Source organism: Athalia rosae, chromosome 2 (assembly GCF_917208135.1).
Source record: "Athalia rosae chromosome 2, iyAthRosa1.1, whole genome shotgun sequence".
Classification (NCBI taxonomy): Eukaryota; Metazoa; Arthropoda; class Insecta; order Hymenoptera; family Athaliidae; genus Athalia; species Athalia rosae.
In genome coordinates, this window is record NC_064027.1 from 7,577,670 (window position 1) to 7,602,617 (window position 24,948).

General features: G+C 47.6%; 1 protein-coding gene across 4 annotated transcripts in view; it reads left to right on the forward strand.

Moving 5' to 3' along the window:
• The window catches only part of LOC105686657 (protein O-mannosyl-transferase TMTC2-like), a 215,454-nt gene that overhangs the window by 68,833 nt on the left and 121,673 nt on the right, over positions 1 to 24,948 (forward strand). Inside the window, exon 1 of one of the 4 annotated variants that reach the window (XM_048651504.1) lies at positions 11,136 to 11,243. The exons of the other annotated variants lie outside the window; for them this stretch is intronic. Within the exon in view, the coding sequence (XP_048507461.1) occupies positions 11,197 to 11,243 (47 nt within the window). The 5' untranslated portion in view covers positions 11,136 to 11,196. Of the gene's footprint in view, positions 1 to 11,135; positions 11,244 to 24,948 lie in introns of those variants that run through there. 4 annotated transcript variants of the gene reach the window in all.

Genomic DNA, 24,948 nt, shown 5'->3' on the forward strand with positions numbered 1-24,948 from the left:
TAGATTTTCAATAACAGAGGCGAAATATGCATCGATTCGCTCCTTCGGAAAAATAGCTTTCGATATAGGCTTCGAACGGTATATCGAGTGCATGCGTTATTTACAGGCTCCTTTTTACAAACCATCTTCCGCTCTCCGGGCTCAGCCTCTTTCCTACCTCTTAGGGAGAAAACGGGACGAGATTGCGACGGAGCTAAGCAGGAACGTGGCGTTCGGGGTGGGACGTTGGGCCAAACTCAAGTGAGGGTGGCAAGAGGGCGCCACCTTATTATTTTCATCCCCTAAGGCTCAGCAAACATTTGCATAGTAGTACACACCGTGAGAGGGTTGGTGAAAATCTTCCCTTCTGCACCTCGCTACCCGGACTCCCTCACCCCTCTACCTCTTCGTCCGCTTCCTTTTCTCCTTCTTCTTCTTCTTCTTCTTCATCTTCCTCGAATTATTTGTACCTGCCGTTATCAGCGCTACCACCCCGAGAAGCCGTTGCTTTAATCACGATTTCGCTACGACTACAACAAACGAAATTTCACTCACGGAGCTCGACGCGGCGCTCCGTTGTACAGACGGATTTTGAGACCGGTGAGCGGTTTATTATTTATTCGCATTTAAACTTGACTACGCGAGGACGGCAATACCGTCCTTCGTCTCTCGTCGAGTTCACGGCGTTTCGCGACGCGGCGTAATTTTTCGGAACGGCCGTCAATCCCACCCCGAACTTCGCAGGCGACAAAAATGTATCTTTTTTTTTTTCTTCGTTTCTTCGACGAGATTTTTCAAGGTCACCCGATATTCGAATATCCGAACATCTGGCGCACAGAAATATCTCGCAATCGTGAGAACTATTTTCGTTTGTAGCTTGGAGGAAAACCGAGGGGATTCCGCGCGAGGAGAGGGCGAGAAATAATTTCCTCGTTCGTTCTCTAAACTTTGGAAGAGCAGGTTTATCGAAAAAAAAGACGACACAGACGACAGGGAAGAAAGATGGTTATACAATTGGAGATACAATTATCGGCAGGTTGAAGCATTCCGGTCCGTCGATATACCTAATTCGATTACAGAGACGCAGATTACGGTCGTTGAATGTCGGGTGTATCTGAAAATCTGTGTTGTCACTTCGGATGGTTTCGGATTGGCAGAAAGCCGTTATTGACACCGCTGCAATATCCACACCTGCACTCCACCGCACTCCAGAAACGTCCTTTTCACGCGAGTGATAATTTCACGAAACATCCGAATTAATACACCCTTAGGGATGTGGGGTGCACCGACGTTTCTCCCGTTCATATTATATTGATCTAAGGGATTTACAAGACAAAGGACGTGTTATATGTATATCCACACCGTCGCGGATCTCGCGCGTATCGAGACGACGCCGCGCCGACTCGAAAACCGCAACAGCTAATTATAGAAGCCGCTGGTAATTACAGAAAGTCGTCGTTGCGCTCGATATTCGATTAGTTGTACACCGCGGGGTTCCCAGGTACGGAAGATATATCAACACCCTCGGGAGATAAACAATCTAGTAGGTGGTGTTCTGAGGTGAAATCAAGTGACTGTGTAACACACGATTCATCGATCGATGGGGAAAATCACCGTCTCGAAGCACCTCAAGGTGTGGCGGCAAAGCTCTTCCCTCGTCACGAAGAGGCATATCAAATTTCGCACCGTTGTCGCGATGCAGCGCTCGCCGTCAAATTCCCGAAAGAACCTCGGTAAATCCGAAGTCGATTATTCGTTTTTACTTTTTTTTTCTTTTTTTTTTGTTACACTCGAGTAACGAATTTTTATTTTTCTTTACTATCTTCAACGTCACTGAGAAAAAAAAAAAACAAAAAAAAAAAACTAGAAGATGAAAAGCCATGTGGCTCCAAAAGTTTAAAAAACAAAATCTTGGGATAAGAAATCAGGGAGGACCGTTGAATCGACTCGAGTTTTCCCTTTCATTTTTCGAGGCTTAATCGCCCTCTATTTTTTTTTTTTCCTCCATTTTTGTTCATTATTACATTACCCGATGTTTAATCTCCGCATCTTTATTGTTGGTATTTTTTAGGTTTCCGGTTGCACGCCACCGTTTTACTTACGAGCTTTATATCGTGGGTGGGTTCCACGTTCATTCGTAAAGTACACGTTGCCGAGCCAGGAAACTACAACCATCTTCGAATCAGAACTTCGCTTCCTATGCCATAACAATTATCAGGTATCCAAGCTGCACAGTAGGTTTTCAGACCGCGAACGGGGAAAGATGTAGGGATACCGCGGGGTAACGTATAAGCCGCGTTATGGAAGTATACATATGTATATCTATACGTATACCGTGACGACTTGACTCGACTCCATCTCGAGGAGAGTTTCCGCGGTCGAGCTGAGCTCTGCACGCCATAACAAACGACCCTCCGTCACGAGAGAAATGCCCGTGGAAAATCGCTGCAGGAGGAACTCAGCGAAGGATATACCGGGAAAGGTTACTACCTTTTTTCATATTCCTAAGGTTGTAAGCTTCGTAAATCATTTCTGTCCGTTGGTAATTTTTAGAGTTACTAACCGCCGGATTCGGCTTTTACTCATTTCTCTCTATCATCAGACGTTGAAACGAGCTTTTCGACACTACGCCTCCAGCGGTAGAAGAGTAGCTAGGTAAGAAATGTCGAAGAAAACAGCATCGACCGCGATATTCCATCGGTGCGATAACGACCCAAGCCGCGACGAGGTCGACTTGGATTCGAACGCGTTGTCCGTCCCTTTCAATGAACCAACGACGAAACTATTGTTACTAATTTAGCGTAACCAAACCCCGTTGGAAAATGTCCCGTGGGTTAAACCCCCCTTTATTCTATTCCATTCGCATTCATACATAGAGAGCAGCTTAAACTTCGGCGGTAAAGTCGACCCGAATTACGACAAACCGGTCGGTCGAGCCGAGGACCGTTTCGACCGAAATAGCGTCTACGGCCACTGTACACGGCCGCCCGTACGTTGTTTGCCCCGACTAGATTGGCCCTCTTTGATGGGACGAAGATCGAATACACCGAGAAAAGACAATTTCCCCAAGACCTTCGTTGAACTTCGTACGCGCGGGAATAGCTGCTGGCTTTACGTACGTACTCGTCTGAGTGTGGGTACTTCGGTTGAAGCTCGTTTAACTACAACGCGCGTGACTTTGGCGAAGCAACTGCTGACAGAACCGGGGGATATCTTCAGCCGGTCTCGGTTGTCGCCTATACCTACGCTCTACGTACCTCGCTCTACCGTTTACTTGATACTTAACTCAACTCCGTACAACATAGACTCGTTAAGCAGTTGGTAAGATATTCGCATGGCTTCTCACTATAATTCAGAAGTTCGCTGAATTTCGAGGACTCCGGTTCCGGCACGTTGTCGGGTAGTCGCCGCGGGTATTAGCCGTCTATCCCACCGGGGAACGAAGTTTTCCCGAGGAAGAAAACTCTCGCCGTGAGCCAGACGCTCTTGGAAAGATCATCCGACTATACTTTCGGCGCATGGATCTGTTGCAGAAACGGTATTATTTACCCACCGACCGGCTTCCGCCATTAGTCGTCGAACGAATACCGTCTGAGACATTCGACGCGCATTCGACGTCAAATGAGCTTTTCAACTCCGCAGGGTGAACCTTAAAGGCGTGGAAGCTTTCCGCGAACCGCATGAATAAACTACGTCGTTGCGGGAAAAACAAAGCTGCGCCGGTGCTTTTCCGATCTTATACGATTATCGAACGCCCCCGCTAGGAACCGATAAAGGAGCCAGTGAGCGCGGATGAGCTTCGAAAGAACGGGTGGCGGTTCACGCGTATCATCCCCCTGACTTTCATTATCGGTGCGCGGTCCTCGAGAAAAGGACTCGGACGGTCGGTCGAGAGGATAAGTATGGGAGTTGATCGCGGGAGAGTGGAGTGAAATGTAAACGAGATCTAAACTCCCGTATCTTGTTTGGTCATCCTACATTTCCATTCCATTAACCGGTTGAATATTCACAGGTCCTTCGGTGGATATTCAGTCTCCGGTCGGCGGGACCCATTAGAGTTCAGTTGTCCGACTCCCCCCCCCCCCGCGCCGCGACGCGACGCGCAAGAATCTCTCCGAATGTAGATTCGTCTTCCTATCGGTCTTTCCACCCAACGTAACGTAACGGGACGTAACGTGGTGTAACCTGACCCGACGATGAGTTAACCTTAGCCCGTGGCCCCGGTTCGCTGTACAGGGTCCTCCGTTCCTTCCTTCCTTCCTTCCTTCCGTCGGTCGGTCCGTCCCTCCCTCCCTCCTTCCGTCCTTCGCTCTCCCAGGATCGTGTAACGCCCCATTCGTATACGTGTGTACGGTGATGATGGAAGGTTCCCGGTTTCGAAAGGTGGTCTATGGCTGGAATCTGAATGCTGACGAAGGTGTTCCAGGCATGCGAAATGCAACGAATTGACAACGTTCCGTTCCTAAATGCAAAGTGAATTCGGTCGGAACTACCGTCTCGGGTAGTGGGTGGGTGAGTGTGTGTGCGCGCGTGTATACCTATATACAACCCACCTCGGTATGTTACGTATGTGCATTGCCGTGACCCCGGCGTACCGGTCGTCTGCTAGCTAACCCGTGTATAGGTACCTGTCGATCGTCAAAGATATGCAAATGTATAAAACTTGGTAGCACCGTCGGGTTTGGAGCTAGTTAAAGGGGCGTGTCTGACGCCTCGTTATTTACGAGTTTCCTGCTGCCGCGCTAACGCTGCTGCTTCTGGTCCTTATGCTTCCTACGCTCTGCGCCAACCGACTATCCTATTCATCTACCCTATAGTATATGTACCTAACAACCAAACGACTTACACACTTTCTATATCCTTTACTTACAACGGTTCGCCGGACACATTTGAACTTCTCGTTCTCACTCGCCGATCAACTTTACCTACAATTCCGTCGACTCGTCGATCCTCCGACGTATCTCTTCCGAGTCTTGCGGTCCGAGTGCCCGGTCGATGGGGCTTCTTCCGTTTCGGTGCGAAAACTTCGATCCCTCGGTCGCATCTGCCCGACTACGAATTAACGTCGAAGTCCGCGAGACACAAGGGGCGGCAGATGGGCGATAATTCGATTGTTGCGAATCGTCGGATCGCCCGGCGTTGCTCCAGGTGTCATGGTCGAAGTTTGGTCGCGGCTCGTATTATCTCCAGTTTCCTCGGGGCGAGCATTAGCAACAGCCACGGCGTATAACCCCGTTACTTGTAACGCGATACGTTTACTGCGGGAACAGGCTACCTTTTCGGATGTTTAGAGGGTAACTTGGGTCAAATCCGGTGGACTGCCGACGGTCAGTTCGGATAGTTTTACTATTCTAGATTACACGGGGGGCGGCCTCGTGTCCTCCCGGTCCCCGGGGAGAGGGAAGTTACTCGCGAAAAGGTAAACGGGGCAACCGTATGTATGGGAACGGTTACGGTTCCTCGCTGCAAGATTTCGTCGGATCGGTGTAAGGTGTCCCTTTTAATAATCCAGATATCGGGTTACAGGTCGTCGCACGTTAGCCGGACCGCTGAGTGAAAATTTTATCGCTTCATAACGGCCGTCCTAACGGCGATGCGTACGTTGCGGGGGGGCGTAGAAATTGAATTAAATTATATTCGTCGCGATTAAAGGGGCGCGAGGTGTGGCGAATCATTGCCAACTAAAAATACATACGGATATTACGTTCGCTGGGGAATTACTATTTTTTTTCACACTTCGTATATATTAGGCCTTACGCGATACCTACGCGCGGACCGCACACGATCATTACGACCCCCGGAGTTCAGCAATGTTTTTTCGTTCTTAACTTATTTTTCACGTTTCCAGTTACACAACTTGCAGGCCACGCGCACCCGTGCGTTCCGCAATCACTAAAAATGATTTAAACCCCGCAATATAAAAAGCGCTCTACATTACGCGACTTGCGTAGCTACATCTGTATCGTATTTGTTATTTTTTTTATTTTTTTTTTGTTTTTCTTTCATTTTTTCGCGGATTTTTACTTTTTCGTTCGTATAATTTGTTTCCAAATTTTTACCCGCTTTTTCGTTCGCCCGCAGCAAAAAGAGCGGAAAAACGGGTTGGTACGCGTGCGGGTGGAGTTGGAGGGACGTTTTTCGGGGTCAAATATACCGTTTTTTGTTATCGAAAACTTTTCACCGAGATTTCGGACGCGCGAGTGCGAGCTTTCGCATGTCCGACGGTGCGACGATATCGAAATTCGAAATCGTTCGAATATTTCGAAACAATCGGTTGTAGTAAAGTTGGAAGACACAAATCCTCCCTCACTTAGGCTTATGTGCTTGTTACATCGAGAGGGAATTTTGTATGCGTAATCATTAAACTGCTTCTAACTAATTCGAGGCAATTCTGCGAGGTGCCGCGGATGTTGACGTGCTTCTAGATGCGTAAATATGGAATCCTGAAGGGGTGTCGAGGGCTTTACACGGAGGGCGAAGGGGCGCCGCGCACGTAGAGGCAACATTGATTATACTTCAGGTGCCTACTCAAGGCTTTAGGCGAAATTCCCCGCGGGCCGACGTTTCGACGCTCGTGACGCGTACACACTTCGATATAACACCGTATACCTCCAGACTGCGAATATAGGTTGGCTCCGCTCTACCGATACCGGATGCTGCTACCCAACCAACCTACCGATATACATATATATATATATATATATACACACGTTCCCCCCGCATCTCGTACACCAGGTGCGTAAAATCATTCGAGCCGAGTAATTGAAAAAACCTGGAATAATAATGCCCCTCGATTTAAAATGAAACGCTGTATTCGGCATCGGACTGCTTCCAGGCTGATTAAAACCGGCACCTGACGCATACTGTATTCGGGAATTCGATTACAATGAGCGTGGGAATTGTTCCGACTAAAAAAAAGGTCGTCGACGTACCTGGTGCGAAATGTAGAGCGAGGAGATGAAGAACGACGGAGACATCCGATTCGGAAAGAAAGAAAGTCCGACTGCTATGATACAGCATCCCGCAGCGTCGAACTCGCAATCAGTTCCGATGTCTGACTGTGTATAGTTTGACTAGTGAAAATGTGTTTTGGTATTTTCCAAGTTCGTAGGAACTTCGGGTGCCGGAGAAATACAAATACGACGTCGTTCGTTCCGCTGGAAGTTTCCGACGGTACATCATCGATCACTGCAACTCCGCGCTAGTCTTTATCAAGTTTTTGGGGAAAACGGAAGGTACGCGATGTCGGTGAAAAAAAATCTCACCCCGCGAGAAAAATGAAAAACAAAAAAAAAACAAGAAAAAAAAAAAAAGGGCCGCACAGTAGTTGGAAATACGAATGGTCTCGATGTGAGACTAATTCGAAAAAATTGATCGGCCAAGTTTGCAGGTGCGGAAGAATTTTTAGTTTATTCTGCGCCATCAAGTCGCGAGATTTGTTTGCGTTTTCACCGCGTAATTACCGCGACCTGCATTAGAGTGTATGCGGAACATTAATTCTTGGATGTCAGCTGAAAATTTACCGTCAACCGGGACCAGAGAAAACTCATTGAGTTCCGCAAACGAGAAATTCCCGGTTCAAACGAAAAATGAATAAAAACATGGCGGGCACGTTAGTTACACGAAAAGTCGTATAACGTTATGGAAATATTCTTACTCCGGACGAATACTCGAAGATTTCACGGGAGTCACTTTCATTAGCGGTAAGCTGCAATTCCAGAGATTGATCCCCGGAGCGGTTAAATTTTTTTTTTCTTTCCCCGCTTTGAAGCAAATTGAAAATTTTTGTTTTTTCGGACAAACGGCGAGCGGGTTCATCTCGCGGTTATTCAAACCTCGGGAAATTCATCACCTCAACGCCGTTAGGGAATCACCGTCGAACGGTGAAAAAAAAAAAAACGATCCTAGGGGTGTTCGGGAATTCGACGTCCTCCGAGCTTGGGGGGGGTAAATGGTTCCTCGTATCGCTCGATTTCAGAATCAGCGCGGCCGCGGGGCATGCGACCGATTGATTATACCGCGTAATATTCATTCGAAAACTGATATTTGCAGCTAGTAACAAACCTGGTAATAAAACTGAATAATACAGCGAGAGAGGAATCAGTTACTTTGCAGTTACGATGGGATAGTTTAGTAATTATAACACCAATTACACAGTGATTTTGTAGCAACGATATCCGAACGAATCGAGCTATTGGTACGAATTTACGCACGTCCCGTACTCTTTCCGCTAGGTACATATCAATTATCGTCGAATCAAAAGCGAAATTGAATTGCGCGTACAGCTATGCGCATTTAACAATAGCTATGAATATTTTGCCGACGTCAAAGTTCAAACCTGAATAAACGAAACAAGATTACAAAAAAAAATGGGGAAATCATTTTACCAATCGAAATCGTTCGCGATTATCCAGTGTTCCGTCGAAACTTCACGGGTAACGAATGAGATGAAGTTTCGAGTTTCGAGTCAAATCTTCATTCGGGACTCCGGTCCTCAGCAGACAATTATGATCTTGTTATCGCCGTAATTTCCGGTGATCGTTAACCTGATTATGATACCCAGCTGGAGTTTCATATTGAATTAAACGTGATATCGGTATCAATACGATCGTGTGCTTCGACCGACTCGCTTCGTCGTCGAATGACTTCGACGCGCGATGATTGCGGACAGGCGAGTGATTAGCGGGGTCGAATCGCGTCGAGTAACCCGAATTCTTCGACCGACCAGGTAATCGCGATGTACGAATCTGGCGGAAATCGGGCGGACGTAGGAAGTAAAAAATTTCAGCGATATTCGGAGCGAATTCTTCGTGAACGTTCGCGATCTCCTTCGATAGGGTGCACTCTTGTCGTAGGAAACCGCAGCTTGCGGATAATTGGGTTCCTTCTGCTCCCCATTGGCCCACTCAGCCATTCGCCTATTCACTCCTCTCACTCGACCTGCAAGAATGTTGCTTCGGCATAGAGTCGGGATATACGGCCCACCACGAGTACCGAGTAGGTACCCAACCCACCCTATCTTACCTTGCCTTACTTTACCTCGCCAGCCGCCTACCTACTTTTCTGTTTATTAAGCCCGTGAAATATTTGAACAAGTCGCTCCCTCGGCAACCGTGTTGGACCAGCTGTTTCTGAGTGGTTACCGCATGCCCGCCGATTCGCGGAAATAAAACCTGCGGACGTTGCGACGGAATTTTTTTTCGTATTTTTTCATAAAACCCAAACGAAACACCGCGATAACCGTCGAATCGAAACGAACGCTGATGCATTTTTATAGATTGGCACGAAAAAAAAAAAATAAATAAATTCCAAAATCTACCGATTTGGAAGCTCTGTTGAAAGTTTCGCATTTTTTCTGATCAGGTGTGTGTCGTAAGACTCAGGTATATAATTATAATAATATAACTTCCGAGGACGACGACGTGATGAAATGTGCAATAGCCTTCGCGCGGTTTTCTCCCCGAGCAGGTTGGCACTTTGAGTTTTTCTTGGAGCTTATAGAGGTGCAGCGCAACGGTGGATATATAAGGTCAAGTTTATCGAGTCGATGGTGGAGATTAACGACGAGCTTAAGTTTAATGAGACGGGTAGTTCCCCGCAGAACTGTCCTCCTGATTTTGTTACGGGTTTCGTTATAACTTTCAGTTTACTCACTTTTACGCGCGCTCAACCATCGCGTGATTGGCTGAGTAGAAACGAGATTATCCTGTGAATAATTAATACCGCAAGCTCCGCCTCGACGTAGTGGTGATTCCGCCGTTTCTACTCTCGTTTTCCCCCTTCGCAACAACAAACGCGCCCGCGCCCACGCTCCGCTTCATGAATAATAACCATAACAATAACGCCGTTTTTATTGACAATTAAAATCAATAACGCAGAGATACAGTTTCGCGGCAGAGGTTGTATGATGTCGAATACACTCGTTGGTTAGCCCGCCTATAATGAGGGACTCTAAAACTTGGGACGAACGTCCGTCGATCGAATTAGACGTTGCCCCGATGTCGGCGTGCGAAAAAAAAACTCGACAAAAACTTGAATGTTCAGAAATTTACCAAAAACGATACTCTCGAGGATTGATAATGGAAACCAGAAGTTAATTTTTTCAAATTCGTCAAAAACCTTCGGTAGGGATGACAAATTTAATTCGAACAAAGGAACTGCATGTTTGAATTTTTTGAACCGGATATCGTTGTCAGCGGCCGTGTTAGCCGAGGGTCAATTTTACTCTCATTTTTTTCATTTCTCGTACTCACTCAGGAAAGAAAATTGAAAGAAAAAAGAAAAAAATTACAAAACAACGACGACAAAAGTCAGGCGTGCAATCGACCCATAGATATAATAAAACAATGAAACATTACTCCGAAAAGCTTTTTGTGAGCGAACCATTTAGTCGAAAGCACGGCTGGAGTTGATATCAGAATAGGTATACATATAGATCGGAGCCTATTTCGCGAAATATGACGCGGAGAAAATCCAAAAGCTCCGAGTGAAGCTTTAAAGAGAGATGGATAGGGAAAATCCCCGGGCAGTCCGCGAGTAAATTGTACAGAGAGAGAGAGAGAGAGAGAAAGAGAAAAAAAAGTGGAGGAGGGATGAAAAGAGGAGTGAAAATGAGAGAAAAAGAAAAAAGCGAGGAAGGGGGGAGGCTGGGTGAGATAGAGAGAGGATTTTTGAGGTCGTTAGGTCATCAGCGCGATGTTCCTCGAACCGGTAACTTGTCATCAGGATCGTAAAAGCTTTAGAAGGTACGCAATCTTTTTGATCGTCCAGGTCTACGGCGTCCTCTCGCTTAACCTTCCCCACCTTTTCGTCGAGCCTCCCCTGAAAACCCGCCCGCTCGTTCTTTCGGCCGCACCCTCATCCCCCGCACGTACATCGACTGCGCCAATATTCATTCGAGCTACAGAGCTGGCTGTGGAGTATCAGGCGAGGCTATCGAATCTCGGTTACAGTCTTCGCAAAATTTCCAAAGTCGCGAAAAAGTCGCGGGCGTTACTCTCGTCATCCCGTTGGAGCGACGTACACGTACCTCCATACGTGACCGCGTCACGGGTCGAGAACTCCGCGATTTCGCGTCGAGAAAAAAGAAAAAAAAAAAATACCGAACTAAAAACCTGGGAGAAAGAGGGGAAATAAAAAGGATAAAAGCGAAAGACGGAAAAAAAAAGAAGACCGGTATAGCTCGTATTGTAGGAAAGGAGAGCATCCGGCGAATGTATGAATATAGATGGCGCTGAATTTGTATCTGGCGACGGCAAGACAAGGTGGGTACATATATACCTTGTCTCTTTGTATTTGTGTTACAGTCGTGTTTTTTAGCTACATCTACACCCCCCTTCCATCTGGGTAGTAGTAACGCGAGCTATGCCGCGTCTCTCGCCATCACCTCGGCTGTGCAACGCGTTTCCAACCCCCTTTCACCCCTTCCTTCCCCCCGCATCCCCCTGCCACCCCACCCCCTCAGAAGCTAGAGGATATTTGTATACGCGTTGAACTCCGGTAACGGCTGGGCGGGAGATGCCGGAGTGCTCGGGGAGGTTGGGAATCCATTGTCGTGTCCGGAAGTTCGCGTCAAGAAAATGAAGACGCTCTATCTTTGTCTATTCTTGAATCTAACTCTCTTTTTCGCTCCGTACCTCCCTCGCTTTGGCCGACGTCTCTCACATTTTCTCTATTTTAGCTCCGTGAAACGCGAATGGGAAAAATGAATGGGAGAGACCGAGGAGGAATACCCGCGATATATACCTATATGTGTACGCCACCACGCAATGGGGTTATACTAGAAAGGGAAAAAAAGGAAGGGGGGGGGGGGAGGGGGATGACGCCCTTATGCGATTGGCGACGCTGATGTACGTTCGAAAATTCAATTCCATACGGAATTTCTGAAACCACTTGTATATTGAATTGCGGGTATAACGCGCTCCTCGCGCCCCCTCTGCATCTCGAGTTCTCTCCCCCTTTTTTTCTACCCCCGAAAAAAGAGACGCACCGCCGTCACCTCGTGTCCCACGATTCCTCGATCTTCTTTCTTATGTTTTCGTCCTCCTCGTGTACAGGGTCAAATTTAAAACGTTCTTCGCACGCGGAAATATGGAGCAACAGTCGAGAGCGCATAGTGCGAGGGTGTGGAGAAAAAAAGAAAATGCGAGGGGGGGGGGGGGGAGGGGGGTGGGAAGAAACAAGAACAAATTGGAAGAAATTACGAAGTTGTTACCGAGGTGAGCGAGCGTGCGTTAAACTTTGACTCGAACTGCACATTGAAGGAGGTCATTAAAATTTTTTAACGACAGAAAATTTTCCTTTCTCACGAAATATATACTTCTGACATCCGGCTGGAAAACTCGGTCGAGTATTCCACCTGACATGGATAATTAGATAACTAGAACCCTTGTGTCGTAATTGGAACAAGAATTCTTGGAGGGTGAACCACCCCCCCGAGTGCTTTTTATACCGTAAAAGGATGTCGTTTATTTTATTTACGTTAACGCGTTCCAACACCTCGTATTACCGACGATTTTAACTCTTCTATTTGTGAACGGAGTTCGGTGACAACCCGCTCCGATCACCCGAACGACTCTGAGGAAGATCGGCGCCACGCTGATTAAATTCATCGATCCGCATGTGGAAATAGATCGCTAAAAAAGACGAAAATTATCTCATACCGAGGAAATAACTCTTGAGAAAAATACCGCACACCGAGTTATCGGGTACAGGGCACACCATGTATGTAATACATTGCATATGGCGTGAAGAGAGCGCAAGAACGTTACGTATCCACGAAGGAAGAAGTTTGTCTTTTCTCCGCTCAGTTTTAATAAGCAAAGTTTTCATGACGTAACCAGTTCCAAGATCAATATTAGAAGGTCCCGCAATTCCGTGACCTTTGACCTCGGCGGACGGGAGTTTCGCTCGGCGAAACGAGTGGCGAAAAGGACCGCAGCGGTCTCCGGATCACTTCCAAGATCACGGGGGGAAGATCGAACGACGCTGTGCGAGGAGGGACGTGGGTCGTGCGAGGAATCGTGGCGAGGCGAGGGGGCGAAGAGGCGGCGAAGAAGAGAAAAGGGGATCTCGGGGGCCGCGAGGACGCGGCATCATGCGGGAGGAGGCAAACAGTCAAACAGCCCCGAGCGGAGCGCGATAGCGTAGCCCTAAACTTCGTATCATGGGTCTTCTACGGGCTGACGCGTCCCTATGAGGTGCTAATGCCTACCAGCTTAAATCACCGCCGTCTCTCGTCCCCCTTCCTTCCTTACCTCCGTTCCCGTAAACCTCCACGTTATATACACGGAACGACCAGGTGGTTCCGCGGTACGCCCGAGGGGCTATCTTCTTTTGCGGTGGAAACTTTTCCCCGTGTGTAAGTCAACTCCGGGGCGGAACGGGGAGGATAAGGATCTTGGCGTGCGCCTCTCTTCGGCTCTCGCGCCTTTGTACCAAACTGTGCAAAGGTTAGCGGAGTCTACGATCTCTGTGTGTCTGTCTGTGTGTGTACGAGTATGCGCACATATATATGTACATCGCGATGGATGTGTGTACACACTATATCTATATATACACGCATCTATCGCGAGCTCCGAGAAAAGCGAGAACACGATGAAACCGTGAAAGAGACTGACGAAAATATTCCAGCAACGCGTAGCGTTCTTTTGAATATTCTTAACGCTTCGAGGCTTTGCGAAAAGAGAAAAACGCACAAAATCTCGCGCTCCGTAGGTGTATGTATACCGGTGACTGAAACAAACGGGGAAACCCCCGCTTTTCCCGCGTAGGAAGTAAATTTTTTTGAAAGCTTTTCCTCGATCGACCGTTATTTCGGTGACGTTTTACGATCGGGAAAAGCTCGTACGGAACGGCGATGCGAGAATCGCAGGTACACCGGGAGTTGGTGGTAACCAGGTCGCCTTAACGACTCGATGTACGTATATACATACATATACCTATGTATATTTCTTCTTACCGACGACGCCGTCGCGACGCCACGGAAGGGGGGAGGGGGGAGGGAGGGAAGGAGGGCCTCGCGCATCGCGTTCGATGGGTTTCACATCGCGATCGCGGACGTTCGTCGAACCTTAATTATCTCCGGAGGGTCGCATTTTCCCTCCCCCGCTTTTTTACGCCGTCCACTTTTCCGTTTCTTCAGCAGTTTCCCGTTCCATCTGTTCCACGCTCTTTAAATTCTTCCCATTCCACTTTTTTCTTCCCACTTGTTTTTTTTTTTTTTTTTTTTTTCATTTCTCTCCACCTGCTCATTCTCATCACTCGAAATTGCGCGGGGGGTAAAACCCCGCTGCGGAAAACTACCTGCAGTTGCACTTAAGGAAAAGTTGTTACGTATTTTCAATTAACGAACCTGCAGCGCCGCTGCAGGAAACTGGGGGGCCTCTTCGTCTCGCTGATCTGGAAGTAACGGAAATTGCAAAATTTTCTTCAAACAAAGTACGGGCCCATTCATTCGAGCCCATGAAATGGGATAAATAAATTTTCATAATTGTATCGAGATCAAGTTCGCGATCGATCGGGTTCCGGGTACATCCGAACGCTCATATTTCTCTCTCGATACGCCGCGCGGGCTGAACGAATGGAAGGGGCGCAGATTGTGAATGTCGCCCTCGTATTTGTGCCGCGTACGTATATATAAACCCACCTATATATAAAGACACCGACACCCTCTCGTCGTCGCGATCTCTTCGTCGTCTGTGTATTTCTAGGGAAAGGGTTCTTCCCCGTATCTGTTCGACCCTACACCTCGGTATTTGCATATGATAAACGAGGATCACCTCTTGCATCTCTAAAAGGTCGTGCGGCATCCTCTCGCAACGGAAGAAAGAAGCGGAAGTTACCGATGAAAAATGATGCCAAATGGCTCGTATATGACAATACCATCCCCCTCCCCCCCCCCCCCCAGTCGACGCGCCCGCGTCTGTATAAAATCTTTATATGATACACACCTTAGTTCGGATGTGTGTATCGTTCCAGGGAAAATCCCCCCCCCGCCCCCCCGAGAAAAAGAAGCCCCGTGTTACTTACGGCGATGGAAGATCTATTTATCTCAGGTTCGCTGTTCCGTGTGGCACCGCGCGAGACTTTTCGCAAAAATGGTTTAGCTTTGCAAAATTTACATACGATGAAGAATTCGGAGGACCGATGACGCGGTAAATTACGCGAACGAAAATTATTACGTTCTCTCGATCGCGATTCGCGATTCGTCGAAATAAATATCGCATATCGCGTACGCGATGAGTACGATGCAGCTATAGCTCGTTGCACGGTGAGTGGGAAAAAAAAAAGAAATTTTTTTTTTGTTTTTTGTAACGGATCTGCAGCATATAAATACAAAAGCTCGTCATTTACACGTCAACAGACGGCTGGTTTCAATTATATTTGGTATAATAATTCACCGTGTATACTCGCGGACAGAGTAAATAAAAAATGACGTTTACTGTTTCACCGTATGTAGTTTATAGTATGTATGTCTCCGGATATGGGACATGAAAATTTATGATTTCCAGATAAAATTAAACCTCCGCAAAATCGAATATAATGGAGGATGAAAACAAACGCACGGGCTATTATAATGGGTATGTCGTTATTTCGGTATATGTAATTGTAAAATATTAAATTACACACGATTCTGCACCCGATGAATTTAAAAATCCGAAACAAAGAAAAAAAGAAAACAAAAAACTTTTCAAATCGACCGATACTAATTACGTATCGGTGCTCGTTCAACGCACGGAACTGACTAATTTTCCCACGATGAAAAAAGAGGTGAACTTTTCTCTTGTTTCGAGCCACATTCATTCTCGAAAAGTCAATTTCCCAACCGCGGATTGAGTCTCCGCGGAGTTATAAGCGGCGAATGAATATTTCAGTCGTACTTTTGTCACGTAATTGACGGAGCGCAAAAACTCATCGAGAATTTATAAAGGGATATCGAAAGGGATAAGAAACGAAAAAAAGAATCGCACCGTCTTGAAATTGTGCAAAAATATCACCGAACTAAGGATATTTTGAAACTTGACTGATTTTCTGAAACGAGTCTGGTCTTCATACGTATACTTCAATTTTTTTTTTTTTTTTTTGTGACAACCCCCTCAGAGGCCAGGTAATTAGATATTTTATTCACCGGTGGTACTATATTTCAGTCATCTAATTTAGCTTCGGAGATGAATAAAATGGTGTCCGAGATATTATTTAATATTCATTGCGCATTTTATCCCTCGTTATTATTCTTTTGTTTTTATTGTACGTGCGCTTCGCCTCGCGTTCCTCTTCGCCCTTTTCCTTCACCTTTCCATTTTTTATCTCGTACCCCGTCGACCACGGTTGCACCGCGTTAACGCTTTCACCCGCAGCTTTTCAGCGTACGATAATAATAACGACAACAAATATAATAATAATGATGACGATGATAATAATAATGTACACGCGTCTCGCGGCGGGGGCGATGCAGGGATCCGTGTATAGATGTTGTAAAAATTTTCTTTGAAAAAGCTTTTTCTACATAGCGTTTTTCAATGGCTCTTACACCCACCTATTGCCGGGACAGCTCCTCCAACGGCTCTCCGGGCATATACCAACCTCATGACCCAGCGATCGTGAATCGTGACTTATCTATAGACCCCGGCGCGTTAACTCGAGTCGTCCCCGTACCTCCATAACCCGGCACCCTGTTAGGATCATTCCTCCGCACCTGCCGGGCCCCCCCCCCCCCCCCTCCGCCGCGGATTTCCGTCCGCCACCATCAACATCATCGCCACGATCGACATTAGATTTCCAAGCGGACGTTGTACCGCGTGGCTATCGGATGACCGCGCCATTAACGCGACGACGACCATTAGTAACGAGAGATCATCGCTGTCCGTGCAGTCGTTTACGTATGCGCGCGCGCGCCATAGTTCGACGGTTAAATGCGTTTCCCTCGACCTACGATTTTCCGCTGCGGGGCCGCGCCAATGTTTCCCCCAATTTTCGGTGGCTCCGACGACCGGTCCGGTTATCCAGTACCTCTATTTGATCGGAACCGGCGGAGAGAGAGAGAGTGAGGGAGGGGGAGGGAGGGAGGGAGGCGAAGGACTTGGTCACATCCGATAATTAGCTGCCAATCACCCGTTATTCAACCTGCAATAATAGGAAGGCGATTCTATCGGAACGTTGTCTGCTGTATACCCCGGGTGTATACACACGTGGGGGAATCCGTATATTATATACCTATAGATAATACCCCGTATGTATACAGGACGCCCAGGTATATAATAATCACAAACTGAGCGAAAGCGTCGGGTTAACCCGGTGGAGGGTGCGCGATACGGAGGTGGTATTATCCGAGCGAACGTCGCGACGCTACGGAGCTTCGTCTGCGTACGTACGTACGTACAATGTACGCTATATAGGTACTATTTACACCCGGGTATCTTCGGAGGGGGTGTAAATGACAGGGAGTGTGTACACCTATGTACAGATAACGGTATAGCGTCAGCGGACAATATCAACGGTTGTTCCGTGGTTTTCTGCACGGGATGACCCGTTTCATGGGTCAAAGGTCACCGAAAACACGCCGAGCGAATTCTCGCGACGCAACAGCTGAACGATCTCACGGTGGTGGTGTCTTACTTTTATTCGGAAGAATATTATAGACGTCGTACGTCGTACCTACATCGATTGTAGCTGGCGTATAACGTTGTTACATTATATACCTACATTGACTTTTCCATTGCGCGCACATACCGCACCACGTTGCATCGACGGTGAATTAAACGACAATATTTATTTTTGTTTCAGGTAAGCCAAAAGCTGTACTTATCGTAGGGAAGGATCGTGTGTGCATGCTCGATATGTTGAGTATATGTTATTACGGCGTTACGAATGAAAGTTCAAAGGTAACGGATTTTCTTTTGTATCATATACGGTGAGTTTTTGATCAATGAACCACATAATTTCCGTCCACTGGACAGAAAATGAAGAAAAAGAAAAATTTTACCGCAGTTTACGTTACTTCCAGTTTTATTATACATCCCTGGAGATATGAAGTTGAATATGGATATTCGATAATCATTAATGAGAATCGCGTATAGAATTCATCTCTGAATATTTTATTCGCTAGTAAATCATTGAGTACATGTACAGGGAGTGTATTCGTAGTCCATAGTTCTGACAGCGGAGTTCATTAAGATCATCGTGATTCCCGTCTGCAATGGCGAAAATCGAGAAAAAAAAATAAAATAACATTTGCAATGATTGTTAATGCATGCATGCCGAACGTATAGGTAACGGTAAACCTCACCCGTTAGATCAATCGGCTTTAATTATTCCGCGTGAAGTTGGTTGCGGAAGATATATATATATATATATATACATGCATATGTATGTATATATACAACCCAAGCTGCATTTATCGTGTAGGATGTAATCGGCCGTGCTGCTCACGAATTGATCGACAATAAGGGCTGGGATTCTAATCACTAATTTCTGAGCCAACCGCAAACGGACGAGAGTCGGTAGCTGAACGTAGAATGGGGTGTTTTCGGTGCAGCAAACCGACAATTTCCACCCTATACGACCGCACGGTGGTTCGTCCGACAGACGTATTAATTTTCCATATCCGCCCGATGTCACCTTTCATTGTCTCAGTTTCCAAACCGATCGGCCCCTCTCTCATCCCTCGGAAACATCTCTCCGCTTCGACGAAAATTATAAAATGGAACGTCGACTTCATAACGTCATCGACGAGAGCGGCGGATCGTTTCGTCTTTCTCATCGGGTGTATTCGTAATTTTATTATTGTTCAACGTTCGCGTGATATTCGGGATGTAGATCATATATATACACCCGTCCGTTGTTATTATAATATATACCGCGTACAAGCGCGGTGTGCATGCGGGCGAAACGCGTGGAGGCGCTTGTTTGCGACGTCGAGTACCTCTGGACGAGTTGAGGGGCTACTTGGACTCGTCCATTGTCCCAGCGGCGGCACTACCGTCCCTTCCGGTAGCCCTGCCTGCCACCCGGCGGCTCTCCTCTCTTCTCTCGTTGAACTCTTCGGGGTTCGCGTAGCCGCTGCAGGTACCCGCCTCCCCACGGGCCATCGCCGAGTGGATGATACGATGCCCTCTGCTGTTCGTGCTCGCGGTGCAACCGGCTATACTATATTACCGCTCGCCTCCATTTTCGACCATGCCATGTTGCTGCACTCCTCGCTCTTGCAGCCTCCGCGCTTCGGGCAGCGGCACCGACGGCGCGGCCGCGCTGCGGCAGCCAAACAACGAAAGAAATTCTATGCCGCGCGCTGCTTCTCCCTCGGTTTTCACGTATATCTATCTGCAAATTTCTCCCATCCCATTCCGCCTCTCTCGTAGAAGAGACTCCTCGCCTCCTCGCCTCCTCGCCTCCTCGCCTAGGTCGTCGCGCTCAGCTGAATATTGCCACTACACTCGGGATTATTATAATATTCTCTAGAACCATCGACCGTGTAGACGCGCTAGAAGAGAGAATTTGGAATTTGCATTTAAGCTTCAGCTGAAGAAAATACTCTGCCGACCTATGCTGCAGGAGGATGCGGCTGGTACGGACCACGCTCGAGCGAAATGTGAAACCCTGAAAACGGCGAGAAAAAATATAAAGACAAATAAGGGAAGCGGATATTATAATATATCGGAGATTCCGTACGCGGGCGCGGGAAAAGAGGAGGAGGAGGGGCGGGGGGTGAGAAGCGAGATGAGGAGGGAATTGGAACGGTTGTACGTAGGAGTATGAAATCGCGGATCGTTTCAACATTCCGCGAAGGGGATTTCCGAGGTTCTGGTTAAGGCAACAAGCTGATGGTATTGAGCCCGGAGGGTATCCGAGGCTGTTTTGTTTGTGTTCCGAGACATGTTGTCGCTTATACATATACCCGAGGTGGTGTGCTCCGCGAGCACCCGAAACGACGCCAAACCCCGCAGCATCCTTCTTTACGTTTATGTATTTTAGCGCGCCACATTCTGCACAAGTTTCTTGTAAAAGGAACATCCAAAACTAACACCAAAAGGGAGACGCGCACGCCGTAGCGGGGGGGCCGCGTCCGGATGCTCATGTCGGAAAACCACCCACCAAAACGCTAGCTCGCTGCTTCTGCGGACCGAACACCGCGCGCCATACCTACCTACGGTATACATATAAGTAGTACCTCGTGAATTTCACCCCGCGTCGAGATTAACTTTCGGAATTTATCAAAATCACAAAATATTCACCCCCCCACCCCCACCCCCCACCAATTCCTACGTCAACTTTACGAGACTTTTATCCCTCGGCTATGTATACTCGTTCGCATTTTTTTTTTTTGTTCCTTTGCTTCGAAGAAAGTTTACTCCAGTTCTCTCGATAACTGATAATCATTCTTCCCGTATCCAGAGAAATCGTTATTCAAAGTTTCGGTGGGTTCGAAACGTTATGGAAATTAATTCCGAATCGAATCCGCCGGTGTACCTTTTCGGGTGTTCGGAGGGTCAACTTCGGCGCGTTCTTCCTTATCTCCGCCGTTATTATATCGGTTGTTCAGCTCAGAAGTGGACTCACGAAAGGACAAATTTGTTATAGTTTATACAACCGGTAGAATAAGGGCTGTTGGCTCACGTACGCAGGGAAACGTGCCAAAGGTATATTTTAATATTCAATTACGTTTTCGTGCAAGTCTATACGTATACAAACATACACACCGTATACCCATAAAACCGTATAGGTATACAAACGTATGCTCGCGTATACCATTATACCTAGATTGGCGGTTAGATACGAGTACCCGACCATAGTGTTTAATAAATAACCAGCTATGTATATTGTGTGTGGGTATTATGAGCCGAGGTGTACACGGGCGCATATCTATTTACCTCTCCATGTGCATATCCTATACGTGGAGGTACATACGTATGTATCTACGCTCTCTCTATATCGCGCCGCGTCGGTTCTCCGAATTCCCTCAAGATGCCTATGAAAACGTTGAATCTAATGATTTCGTCGAGTTAGTCAATACGCGACGTGGTTAACCATGCGGTTAATGGAAAACTAACAAGCCATGGTTATCTTCCTCCGATAATAATAACGAAAACTACGGGGGCATAAATTACGTGTTCTTGAGGCGTAGCGAGATGCAACGGCATTTTTGTAACGCCGATTCGTCGCTGCCGCCGTCGTGCCGCCCGGTTTTCAGGGCCCCGCGGACTCTCCGCCCTCGTTCTCGGATTCTTTTTTCTTCATCCGCTCCGCTCCTCTTTAAAGCGTCGAAGAACCGAGCTAAGGCGCCCCAGTTTGTTGCCCTACCCTACCGGGCCGCCGTATTGCCCCTCAAATCGTGCGGAAGATATGCCCGCCGATCCCAAGGCCAAATCGGCATCTACGGAAGCCCGGAACGTCTGGCGCGATATTGCTTCTGCATATTTTATTTCTTACCATTAATCCCGGGCGAAATACACCCGGAGCAGAAATAATTTCCTTATTCTTATTCTCCGTCTCTTTCCCCGTCTTCTCGCTCGTATTCTCGAGTTTATGATTCCACTACACCTTCGGCTCGAATTATTATCCGAAAAAAAATTCCGAGTGAAATTGCGGGCGTTCCAATCGGCTCATGAAAATTGCCACCGGTCCAGAAAAAAATAAAGGGAAGTACAAACGCGTAGGTTCGAATCTGAGAGGAAATTAAAGACGGAACCGTGTTTATTAAACAAGCAGAAATCAACGCGACGTTTCGCGTCTGTTAATCAGTTTTCGTCGTTATATACATTTAGCCGTTTTTCGAAGGGTTGCGAGAGACCCTGACTCCCGACGCAAAAAGATATCAAATGACGTGATTAATGAATTTCTAAAATGGAAGCCCTTTCCAGTTCGCCTAATCACTTTTTCCGACACGTTCGCCTATAACCCCCACATCCCCGTCCCCGTCCCCGTCCAACTCGAGATCTTCTTACCAGTAAGAAACAACGTTGGATCCCATCCAAAGACACACCCACGAAATATTCTACGCTTACTTTTATCGCGCTTCAACGATCGACTTAAACTGGCAACGACGAAACCCACTTCGTCCGTCCTGTCACGATAGGAGGCCAGTTGGCCCCGACTATCCGGAAATGTGTAATCCAGATTCACACGCCACTTGATGGGCTCGCGTTACGTCCTGAAAAATTTTCTGCACCATTGCGAACGATTGTAATTCAATTCTCGAGGTCCACACCTCGGAACTGTTCTGTTCTTCGGTGGTCCGGATTGACGATCTCCGAACCAAAAGTCACGCCATCTCATTTCTTAGCGACAATGATAAATCTTGCGGCGTAATTTCGCACAGATTGTGCTCAATGGGTTTAATAACTTCGAGTATACAGGCGGCGTGTGACAGCAAGCCATTCCGGGAGTGGATTATTAAATTATGTAAATCCGAGATTTGGTGGAAAGCGTTATGCACGAGGGTAGTTTATACACCGTTAATAGGTGTTTCTCGTAGCAAGAAATTCATACGTATACACACCGCTAATACAGGAGGGAATGCTATCGTTAATGAAGCCTGAAACGTGAAATAGACTCTCAGCCCGCGCACACGTGTGACACGTACGGTGCTCTTACGAGTACGAGCGCGTAAAACGCTCGGATGAATATCGGAGGGAACCTCCCGAATATCCAGAATGTTGTTGGTGCGGTGAGTTTGGCGTATCGAGAAATTGGCGGGCGTTTCGGTGTCGCGTTTTACGCGGTACGGTACGTAAATGGTAAGATATTGCTACCAACACGTGAGGTTAGACGCAGATGTTGAGAAAGCATTCGACTTTGTCTCGGGTATGAAGAGCGATTCTAGCAGCTATTACTTTGATTAGTCCGTCGTCGAGTCGCGCCGCCGGCGGCGAGGCGCGAGAGGAGGACGGGGATCGCGGGTAGGTCGGATGAAAAGGATGAGATGCAAGAGCCGGAGATACCTCATCCCCTGACGTGTCGCGGTGTGGGTTCGCCCCGTGCACTACGCCGCTACTTTTGGAATACGACGTGCCGAGGCATCCCCCGGGGACGTTGTCGCGGGCGCGAACAAGAATCTCAAGGAAGTGCTTCGTGTCTTGTGTACCGCGAAGAAGATTTCAGGGAAATACATCGATCGCGAACGCGGTACGTGCGAAATATAGAATTACTTACCTCGCCATTACGTGCCCCGTATTCTCTCCAATACCGGCGCGACGTGGCGAGCTATGAAAAGCGTTGGGAATATTTCAGAAATAGTAACGACAGTTTCGAGCACTCCGGGAGCGGGGTGATATTTTTCCATAATAACCCTCGCGTTGTATTAGACGAGACAAGTGAGCCGATCGAAACTTTTCGAAAGTGACGCTCGCCGGTTATTTTCATTCCGCACTCTCGGACGGGGACGTTGCACCGACGGGATTTGGACGGCGACACTCCATTTCAAAGTTTCCGAGGACTCGGGGCGCGCAGGATACTCGGCGAAGGTATCGCACAGCTTTATGTACTTATTCGAAGAGAGCCGTGGACAATAATCGGCTGTAAACCACAATTGGATCTCCCGAGGACTCCTTTCTCTGATTGAGTCGGTGAATTACGAGAAAGTTGAAGATACCGGAGAACCGTTATCAAGTTCACGTAACGAGATGGCTACAGAGACGAATGTACCCACAAGCTCGTACGTCCATTCTCGGCCAGGATTTCATCCCGTTGGATCTGAGGGGGACAGGATGCAGGGCGGTCGCTCGGTTGGCCTGGATACGTACGTGGACGCCGAGGGTGAGCCATTATCCGTACCGACGTAACGTGTGTGTTGTACGGATACACCGGATCGTCTCGAAACGTTGAAACCTGCACCGTTGAAACGTACCTCCGCATCTCGCTTTTCGTTTATTTCCTTCTTTTCCAACTTCATCGCCCCCGCTAGCCTCGTATCACCGCCCTCATCTCGTTATCTCTTTCCACTTTTATCTCAATCCTGTTCGCCGGCGTGCTCTCGTCCCGTCTGTTGACACTGCAGTTTCATTAAAGCTCTCTAAACAACGTTACCTATGAGGTATTTACACGTGTGTAATACGTGTAGATGGCATTGTCCAATGACCGTAATTAGATGTCGAAGCTTTGCTTTGTAAGGCCGCGATATCTCGTTACACTTTTCCATCTTATTTATTTATCCATTTTTTTTTTTCAAACCACTCCAGGGATCGAAGAAAACCGAAGGACGAGCGGGTCGGTTGTGTAGTGACAAAAAAAAGTGGGTATCGTTGTAACCGTTCTTCAAATCCTCGAGTCTGATCTCGAGGCGATTTGTTGACACTGCGGGGGTTTTATGAAGGAAGAGGGCGAGCCGGCGATCTGCCGAAAATTGCCGCTCGTTGTTTTTCAACCCTCCTTCTTGAAAAGGGTGAGGTGTTTTGTCGAGGATGTTCACAAGTCTCTTTGACCCAGTGGGATACTTAACGGCGGTGACGAGAAATGTTTAAGTTTCTGCCTATGCCGCGAAAAAACAGTTCCTCGGGGTTTCGTGGTATACGCTGGCTCATCTCACGTCGGGTTCCTCCGGGATTTTTTTGGGAAGACCTTCGGCGTGAAATTTCGCTCCGAGGATTAAGAGACGATGATCGATCGATCGTCGCCGTTCGACGAAACGGCGACGATATTTTGCAGCGTTCGAAAAATCGACGACGGTCGTTTCGGTATAGGGTTGTTCGCGACTGCGGAGAGAAGCTTGTCAAGGGCATTCGCGAGTCTCTTTTCGGCCCTCCGGGACACTTAACGGTCGTAGCGAAAAATGTTTAAGTTTCAAGCGATGTCGCGCGAAAGAAGCGAACCAGTTCCATTCCTGGAGGAGGTTCCCCAGGGTTCGCCTACGGGAGAAGTTATACACGAGGTCCTGCGTAGAATCTAAAATCAAGCAACGCTGATTGTTATTATTCAAGGAAACCACTCGAGGATTCATCCGGGCCACGGGGAGGGCGCGCTACGAGTTACGACGGG